At 43.6% G+C, this 9,068-nt stretch overlaps 3 protein-coding genes across 3 annotated transcripts; 2 read left to right on the top strand and 1 right to left on the bottom strand.

Annotated features, from left to right (window-relative positions):
* On the top strand, positions 1,353 to 3,715 carry LOC104767963. Its single transcript, XM_010491921.2, has 4 exons — positions 1,353 to 1,412; positions 2,395 to 2,535; positions 2,631 to 2,690; positions 2,942 to 3,715. The coding sequence occupies exons 1-4, from the start codon at positions 1,353 to 1,355 to the stop codon at positions 3,182 to 3,184; spliced, it is 504 nt and encodes a 167-aa protein (XP_010490223.1). The 3' UTR covers positions 3,185 to 3,715.
* LOC109130862 lies at positions 3,817 to 6,108 on the bottom strand. The gene is given in 7 exon segments (XM_019240938.1): positions 3,817 to 4,000; positions 4,196 to 4,271; positions 4,474 to 4,578; positions 4,581 to 4,590; positions 4,957 to 5,019; positions 5,082 to 5,323; positions 6,063 to 6,108. Coding segments are annotated over 7 exon segments (726 nt in total).
* On the top strand, positions 6,221 to 8,814 carry LOC104767962. The gene is made up of 4 exons (XM_019240937.1): positions 6,221 to 6,299; positions 6,474 to 6,664; positions 6,911 to 6,987; positions 8,257 to 8,814. Exons 1-4 carry the CDS (start codon positions 6,221 to 6,223, stop codon positions 8,381 to 8,383), a joined length of 474 nt encoding a protein of 157 aa, XP_019096482.1. The 3' UTR covers positions 8,384 to 8,814.

Below are 9,068 nucleotides of genomic sequence, written 5' to 3'. Positions count from 1 at the left end.
TGGATGTGTTAAGGCTAACCTCCCAAAACTCACTAAATTTACGTTGCTTCACAAGGTAATTCCTATTTGCTTACTTGTTAGAGGATGTGTAGTCGATAGTTCTGGTTCCGAAGATGTGTGTGTATCTCGAAAGAAGTTCTCGAAGATCACTTACGCGAGATACCATCACGGCTAACTAGCTATTAGCGTGACCGTTACATGACGATGTAACTTTGGTGGATCTCATGCTGGTTACCTTTGTGGTTTCAGCATGGGAGCTCATGCTGGTTACCGGGGAGGTTTCAGCATGGGTAGTGTGGAGGAACGGAACAGAATATCGAAGGGCCCTAGGTGAAGGAGTCTAGGATGAGTCAAGAGTCCCTTGTACTATTCTAGTCGTCTTTACATGTTGTGTTGGAGTTAAGAGTCTAAAGTGTCCAAGAGGTCCTTGTTCCTTTAGTCGTTTTTTTCTGTGGTTTGCGAGTCTAGATCATCAGGATTGAGTTGTGTGGATCTAACCTTACTCGCTTATTGTGTGTTGTTTTGCTTCCGCTATAGCTTCTGTTGTGTAGCTATGATGACTTGCCTTGCTTGTTTGTTTTACTTGCTGGGGTAGTCGGGATGGGAAGTAGAATCCTGACTATCCTAACTCACTGACCGCGGGGGAAATGCTGACAGAATGCCAATACTTGTTCGATCGAAATTCTAACAGTTGTTCCGGGCGTTTAATGTTTGTTCTGGTTCAAGCTAGAAAACGGTCAAGTGTGTTTCTAATCAGGGTTATCTAAATTGGAATAAGTACCTTTTGATAACTTTGTCTCATGCAGAGCAAAGCCCTTCTTAGTCAAGCTTAGTCCCTTTGGAGTATATTTAAAGGGAAGTGCGGATCTGGAGTGTTTTGTTTAGACGAGCTATGCAGCAAGCTGAGTTCTATCGAAACAACGTTTTCCGGGCATACAAGAAAAGAGTCCAGCCCAACATATTTATTTGCGACTTTTTTGATCCCGGAAATCTTGTACTCAAAGTCACGGATAAGGATAAAGTGGACTACCCTGTATGACCTACAGTTCTTTTTAGTGGCTTTTTCTTGTCCTGGACCATTCAGCCCTTTCTCAACCAAGTATAGGTAGAAGCCCTCTTTTCCATACAGATAAAGGTTCGACTTCCAAGAGAAAAGATAAGGAAGTCGGTATTGATCGTGGAAATATCTTAGAAAGTCTTCAAAATCGCTTCTCTTCCTTCATTCTCAGTAGGCTACCGTCCTCGGAACCAATGCCTAAGATTTGCCCTTGCGGTCTGCCCTTAGTCTAAAGACTTCTATCCACTACGATGGAATCTGTTTAGTGGAGAGAAGGCCTAGTTAATCTAGCACTATGGTGGAATCTAAGTGTAAGATATTGTTCCGCGGTTGGAAAACTAGCTCCTATGCGCCTGTAGGTAGGACGTTAGAAAAAGAATCCGAATTAGGCTTGCAGACCTACTATTAGGCTTTCAGTGTAGTAACCTAGATGCTGAATATAGACTCCCATCTATAGTAAAAGAGAAGAAAGTCAGGCGGACACTGGCAGCTGCAAGTCAGTCGGTTGGCTTCCGTCACTTCTATAAAACGCTGCCCAACAGACTGAAATGACTATCTTCGGGATATGATGCCAGAGTTGGTGCTTTTGCGGCATCTAGTTCAGTATCAGAGGCGCTGCGCTGCCCTTGGCTAAAAAGGTTTACTTCTCTGTCACTTCCGTACTTCTGTAACTTCTCTTTAGCTTATTAATGGAATTGGTTAGAAAGTCTTTCCGGCTAAAAGAGAGGGATTAGTACACCTCCAACACTGACTTCTTAGTCGAGTAGTTCTCTTTCTCCTGGGCTGAGACGTGACCTCTTCTCCTCGTTTTCATTGGGAGGGAAGATATAGATACAAAGGTAAGCACGAACGAAAGTATTCGAAAGAGCTATTTAACTGAAAACTCTATAGCTAAATTACTCTATCAAAGAAGCCATTACTGACTGAATCTGGGAGGGCAAAAGGCTTAGTAATAGTAAGCTTCTCAACCCTGGTAAGGGTTTACTTCGTCCCAGGCCAGGTCGTTGCTCGTTGCACGGTAGGCAGCTTTGAGGAAAGGTATGAAGTCACTTGCCCTTTAGCTTTAGAAAGCAGGAGAGGTGCTTTAGCAACTCGACTGAAAGGAGAGGTTGTGAACACAAACTCGACTGAAAGAAGAGGGAGAGGGATTTGACTTTTTCTGTCAGGCCAATTTANGATTTGCCCTTGCGGTCTGCCCTTAGTCTAAAGACTTCTATCCACTACGATGGAATCTGTTTAGTGGAGAGAAGGCCTAGTTAATCTAGCACTATGGTGGAATCTAAGTGTAAGATATTGTTCCGCGGTTGGAAAACTAGCTCCTATGCGCCTGTAGGTAGGACGTTAGAAAAAGAATCCGAATTAGGCTTGCAGACCTACTATTAGGCTTTCAGTGTAGTAACCTAGATGCTGAATATAGACTCCCATCTATAGTAAAAGAGAAGAAAGTCAGGCGGACACTGGCAGCTGCAAGTCAGTCGGTTGGCTTCCGTCACTTCTATAAAACGCTGCCCAACAGACTGAAATGACTATCTTCGGGATATGATGCCAGAGTTGGTGCTTTTGCGGCATCTAGTTCAGTATCAGAGGCGCTGCGCTGCCCTTGGCTAAAAAGGTTTACTTCTCTGTCACTTCCGTACTTCTGTAACTTCTCTTTAGCTTATTAATGGAATTGGTTAGAAAGTCTTTCCGGCTAAAAGAGAGGGATTAGTACACCTCCAACACTGACTTCTTAGTCGAGTAGTTCTCTTTCTCCTGGGCTGAGACGTGACCTCTTCTCCTCGTTTTCATTGGGAGGGAAGATATAGATACAAAGGTAAGCACGAACGAAAGTATTCGAAAGAGCTATTTAGCTGAAAACTCTATAGCTAAATTACTCTATCATAGAAGCCATTACTGACTGAATCTGGGAGGGCAAAAGGCTTAGTAATAGTAAGCTTCTCAACCCTGGTAAGGGTTTACTTCGTCCCAGGCCAGGTCGTTGCTCGTTGCACGGTAGGCGGCTTTGAGGAAAGGTATGAAGTCACTCGCCCTTTAGCTTTAGAAAGCAGGAGAGGTGCTTTAGCAACTCGACTGAAAGGAGAGGTTGTGAACACAAACTCGACTGAAAGGAGAGGGAGAGGGATTTGACTTTTTCTGTCAGGCCAATTTCTTTCTAGTGGTAAGTGCTTTCAGCCAGTTCTAGTCCTTTTCTTATACGCTTATTGGCGTTAGCACATTCCTCTTTCTTATTGAATGGAGTTGTTTTGTTTTGCCACCTGGAGTTTTAATGGAAGTTTGAGTGCGTCCTAAAAGCCAATGCTTCTGCCTTTTGGAAGTGTCTGCCTATATCTGTCCTCCCCATTTAATAAGTCTCTGTCCTTACCTTCGACGGTAACCCCTTTATAGTACAGCAGTCCCGTTTCCGGCAGTGCCTTCCCCCCCTAGTCTAGACCGAGTATCAATAGTTGTAGTTCCTGTCCGTTATGGACCCTTCGTATCTTTCAAATCCAATCAATGTGTGGTGTGTATCCAATAGCAAATGCAATCTCTGAATCTATTACAGCCATTGTAGCACTAGGTGCCTACCCATAAGCAGTAGTTGCCCTTGAATGTGCATCAAATCCTAAGACAAGCCTATCTAATCTCGCTTCTTAGTCTAAAGCACTCAAATCCCTTCTAAGGAGCCAGCCCTTTTTGAATCCTTTTTTTTTTTCATGCTGTGAAGAAATTTTCCCTATCCCCCTGATTGGCGAGGCTTCTTATAAACGAGTGGAGTTCAGTTAGACTGCCCCTTCTTTCTAGTGCTCTGCGTCCAAGCGAGCTAACTCCTGATCTCCTGTTGTAAAGATCTCCAGACCAAGGCTATTCTTACAAGTTGACATCCATCCCGTTGCATTCCCAGCGGTTTGAGTTCTATTGGATGGGGTTCTATACGAGCGTTCCATACCGTCTCTTGGGATCAAACTGAATTAAGTTGGACTCCCTTCAAGAGATAGATTTCTTTCCACAATAATGTCTATATTTTCTTAAGAAAGAAGACTAGAATATCATTGGGAGTGCACTTAAGCCAATTGGAGTACTAGGCCTTCTGTTCCAGTGACAGTTATAAAAAAAAGCGAAGCCCTCCACTCATAAGTAATAAGTAATTTCATCCCTTACCAGTCCGTCCTACTAGCTCTTTTGTCTTCCTTTTTAAAAGGAGCTAACGATACGATGTTCAAGCTTTGCCAAAAGCCTTTTGCAGAGATAAAGTTCGAAGATCAGGATCAGGATTGGATTGAAAATCAATCTCCTCAGCATTCAATTCAAGTGGGTCTATCGATACAAGTGGTAAGACCGATAATTCAGCATCCAAGACCTGGCCGATGTCTACTTCAAATTCAAGTGCCACTTATCTTAACACAACTCGGGCTAATCGACTCCCAGCCTATCCCGACCTGGTCCTTTCGAACCAGTCTTTATAAACCTGGTGAAAGCAATCAAGCAGGACTTACCTGCTGGGAGCCCCCTTCCTTCTATTCCGAAACCTAGAAGTTTTTTTTCCAGCTCTTGAGCTGATTGAATGATTTTTGTTCACTGCTAAGCTAATCCTTCTGTCCTACTTTACTCTATTATGAGACCTCACCCTAGGCTAGGGAGCTGGTTTAAGCCATGCCCTTATTTGACTCCCAAGACCGGATACATAGCTCTTCTGAGCGGGTCAAATTCAAATACAATGAGTGCTTAGGGAAAGTAAAAAAGAAAGACATAAAGCGGAATCCGGTAATCTTACTGCTACTAAGACTACTCCGTCTTAGGGCTAGGAGTTCAAGCGCGGCGTAACGGGGGTTGTCAGCGTAACAGCTGGTGCTCTAATCTGAGCTGAGAAATAGGAACTGCACTTTTACTTTATTTATTTACTATATTCCCCCCTCTCTAACCCAAGTCCTAGAAGTGAATGAGGAATGAAAGAACTTCTGCTTCCGCAATGAGACGCTAAAGTCCTTAAATCAAGGAAATCACAATGCTTCTCTTATTATTCAGTAGTTCAATCTTACTTTCTTACCCCGCCGGGGAAGCGTTGAATGAATGTGTAATGATGTCCATCAGGGGAGATCTTGACCAATGGCCGCGCGATGTCCGAGTTCCTTCGAATGCTTTTTCCAAGCCCCTTCTTGCGCTTTACGAAATTCGTTGTTAAGGCCAGTCCTTCTCTCACCTTCACAGAAGAAAAGAGATTCTTCTGTGAAGGTGAGGAAGGGAAGAGGAAGTGAATTTGCTTTGGGTGTGGGTTAAGCTCTTCCTTATCTTAGGACGAATCAGCAGAGAAGGGCCTTCGCTTCGAACTCGGATGTTTAGGAAGAAAGCTGTCCACTTGAAGCTGAAACCTTAGACTTCCTCTCGGGCTATCTATGAATTAGAAAGCTAACCCTTAGATCCGGGAAGAGGGAACTGGCAGTAAGGGTATTACACTTCAAGAAAAGTGGAACTCACTCGAATAGAGAGAGTCTAGGCTCACTCACAGACCCAGCTGTCTTTGCTTTGTTCACAACGTCAGCCCGCAAGAACTCACCCTCGTGTGAAAGATAGCAAGATGTGGTTGATGGAAGTAGGTATGTGTCATAAGTTCAGGCACAGTGTCTTCTAGGAAGAAACTCTTTGCGTAAGGATCTTTTACAGTAAAGAAAGGTATTGATCAAAGTGACAGTGGTGAGGGTAACCTTGTGAAAAAAAAAAAGGTTAGGTGTGCGTGCCCTTTCCTATGGTGTCTCTTCTGTATTAGCTAGTATAAGTCTTAGTGCTTTTCTTTTAGTAAGGTCAATAGGAGTTAGCTGGTAGGGCAATTTCTCGTGCAATCAGAATAATCCTTGAACCTTCCACCCGGAGTTTCTTCTTTCTTCAAAGCTTTGGATTGAAAACCTTTGCTTAGCCTTATAAAGTAGCCAATTTTCCAACTATAATTAGAATGAATGTGAAAAGAAGATGAAAGAATCGTGTGATACTATAGCTAGCTACGATCCCCTACAAGAGGAATCACTCTACTTACCCCTTTGGCGGGCTTCGAGGACCCTACTGACTAATTCTTTATGCATGGATGCAGGAAGAGCCTACGAGTTCATTTGTAACAATATGAAAGAAGAACCTTGCGTGCCCGATCATGATATAGGTACAGCTTCCAGCCAGAAAGGTGATTGTGCTAGAAAGATGGCAGTGAAGATCATGGATGAAGAGCTAGTCAAGCAGCATCCTGATGATATCCATGTACCAAATACTGGCACTGCTAGTGCTTTTGTGGATTAACCTACTTCCCAGGGCCGGCGGTCAGAGAAGAAAACATCTCTATGAAAGCAGGAGACGGGAAATAGGCTCGCTTGATTCGATGGTTTAGAGTCCCGTATCATATGGCATGCTTTCCTTAGAATCCATACACAAAGGGCGTACGGTACCCTACANGCAGGAAGAGCCTACGAGTTCATTTGTAACAATATGAAAGAAGAACCTTGCGTGCCCGATCATGATATAGGTACAGCTTCCAGCCAGAAAGGTGATTGTGCTAGAAAGATGGCAGTGAAGATCATGGATGAAGAGCTAGTCAAGCAGCATCCTGATGATATCCACGTACCAACTACTGGCACTGCTAGTGCTTTTGTGGATTAACCTACTTCCCAGGGCCGGCGGTCAGAGAAGAAAAGATCTCTATGAAAGCAGGAGACGGGAAATAGGCTCGCTCGATTCGATGGTTTAGAGTCCCGTATCATATGGCATGCTTTCCTTAGAATCCATAGACAAAGGGCGTACGGTACCCTACGAAATCGGCAGATGATTGCTTTGATTGGCCTGCTGTATCAGTTTATTCGACTACTTCCTCCATACCGTAGTGGACTTCCTTCCTAGATAGATGTAGGAGCAGCGGAAAGGGCTGCTTTAGAAGCTTCAATAGTTCCCTCATCAACGAATGGTTTAGCCGCCAGGTGATAGGGATGTCAAATAGAAGGCAAGCAGGCGTAGAAGGCCACGTTCGATAGCTGAAAAGTAAAGCTGCGGTAGAGGGTGTAAACTAAATAGTTACAGCTGGGCTTGGCAATTATCTAGCCGAAGTGGAAGGTTAAACGGGATCAAATCCTGGTCATTCGCAGGATCGGTAAATGAAGCCGGAAAGAGTATCTAGAGATAAAAGTCCAGGCGTCGAAGCCAATTAAACACTTGGACAAGATAGTGAAGGGTCTGGGGAGAAGTCAATTCTAGAGTTCATTACTCGGATGGGGACTACAGTAAAGAAATCTATTCTAGAGGGCTTAAATGTCAACAAACTTTAGCGAGAGTACCAAGATCGGACTCAACTTCCTATTCCAAAGGCAACTTTACTAGCGTGGTTATGAATCAACTTACAATTCTTGAGTTACAGGAGGAACTGTTAATGAAAGACAACTATAGTAGTAATAGCTGTGAATTCCACTTCTGAGTTAGAGTTCAATCCTTTCCATCTGAAAGTACGTACTTCTTATAGCTTGAGAAGAGGAAGGATGCATTCGTCAGCATAGGAAGGCCCAATCAAATACCCCATCATAGTATAAGTTTTCCCTCTTGATTGACTTGAACAAAAGGAAAGAAAGATGCACAAACGAAACAGGAAACTACGAAGGTCTCAGGAGCAATATCAACTACCTAGACCGACCTGCTATAAGAATTCCATAAAGACCTTGCGAAGATACTGTACTGAATGACTGGATCGTACTAGATAGATAGTCTCAGATAGACTTGAATACGCAATTCCTGCCAATCTCGCACTTGACACGCAATAAACAGCAGTCTATCTTCACAGAGAAGGATGGCAAGGGGTGAAAGGCCTAGACCTTATCTGCTCTAAGCTAGTTTCATTCTATTCTTGTTCAGCATATTTAGTTTCAAAAGAGAGAGGTCCGGAGGCATTAATTAGTTGATGAGGAGAAAGGCCAGCCACGAAACACTCACCCAATCAACCTTCAAAGGCAAGTAAGGACTCTTTCAAACTGAAAATTGCTGTTCACATTGCAAGATCTGTCTCAAGATGTTTTGAAAATGAGAAACAGCAGCAGAATAAATAGTATACTTTATCGAGAAAAGGGAGGAAGTATCTTCTTTCTCTGACGTAGACGGGCATTCCTATCGAGATTACTTCCTTAGGACCGGGAGGTCGAAGAATCTATATGCTACCTTACTTTCAGGATGGCTTTACGAAAGATTCCATTTAGCTGAAGTAGGACGAAGCGGTATGAGATAAGAGGTCTCAACGAGCCTTCAGCATCTGAAACGGGAGCTTTAACCTGCATATCATATGGGAGTCTTAGTGGAGAGCGTTCTCTGGTTATCATCCCTAGTCAAATTTGAAGTGACGGAGGAACCCCTATTCGATAAAGAAGGGAACAGTGCAAATAAAGCTATTTCGAGTCCTCTATCAACAACCAACCAAACCACCCGCTTGTCGGGCTTAAAGCGAAACTGAGCTTCTCACTAACAAAATCAATCATAAGATTCATGTCCGAGACTCGGAAAGAGTGGCGTTAAAGAGGGCGTCAGAGCCTCTCGAAGTCTCCGATCTCACAGATGGTTAGGCTGCAATTCCTTCGCTTCTGAAGAAGCTTGGATAGTTCTCCTTACTCAGACATTCTATTCATTCGACCACCGCCCATGCTTAAAGATTGAATTTTTGTTTTGACTCTGTAAAAAAAAAGAACGTTGTAACGTCGGTTAACGCAGCCTCACAGGCAGTCTGAGAAGTTTTTGACCCCTTTACCTATCTTGGGTGAGCTACATCCATACATAGTTCTCTATAGCAGCGCCGGGCATCCAATAGCAGCGCCGAGTAGCTAAGTTGGTATGGAAGAACTGCTGCTTAGCGGGAAATCCTTCTCTATACAAGTTCTCGGAACAGGTTTTAGAACAGAACTTCGATAGGCGAGAGGTGGAAGCACCGCGAGGTGTGAAGCCATCTCGTACTAAACGAAACGACTTTCACTTGTCATAAACAAAATGAAAGAAAGTCAACCTGAAATTGCGGTCAGTCTCGATACCT

The sequence above is a fragment of the Camelina sativa genome, chromosome 19, assembly GCF_000633955.1.
Source record: "Camelina sativa cultivar DH55 chromosome 19, Cs, whole genome shotgun sequence".
Lineage (NCBI taxonomy): Eukaryota > Viridiplantae > Streptophyta > Magnoliopsida > Brassicales > Brassicaceae > Camelina > Camelina sativa.
This window is presented reverse-complemented; position numbering and strand designations above follow the sequence as displayed.

Excerpts from the sequence above, each read along its gene's own strand:
- LOC104767963 (XM_010491921.2), top strand. The coding sequence starts at position 1,353 with ATGGTGGAATCTAAGTGTAAGATATTGTTCCGCGGTTGGAAAACTAGC. Across the intron at positions 1,413-2,394 it reads AAACTAGCTCCTATGCGCCT|GACGTTAGAAAAAGAATCCG; the intron begins GTAGGTAGGACG and ends GCCTGTAGGTAG. Across the intron at positions 2,536-2,630 it reads TGGCAGCTGCAAGTCAGTCG|TTCAGTATCAGAGGCGCTGC; the intron begins GTTGGCTTCCGT and ends TGCGGCATCTAG.
- LOC104767962 (XM_019240937.1), top strand. The coding sequence starts at position 6,221 with ATGGCAGTGAAGATCATGGATGAAGAGCTAGTCAAGCAGCATCCTGAT. Across the intron at positions 6,665-6,910 it reads CTGGCACTGCTAGTGCTTTT|ATAGATGTAGGAGCAGCGGA; the intron begins GTGGATTAACCT and ends CTTCCTTCCTAG. Across the intron at positions 6,988-8,256 it reads ACGAATGGTTTAGCCGCCAG|GACGAAGCGGTATGAGATAA; the intron begins GTGATAGGGATG and ends TAGCTGAAGTAG.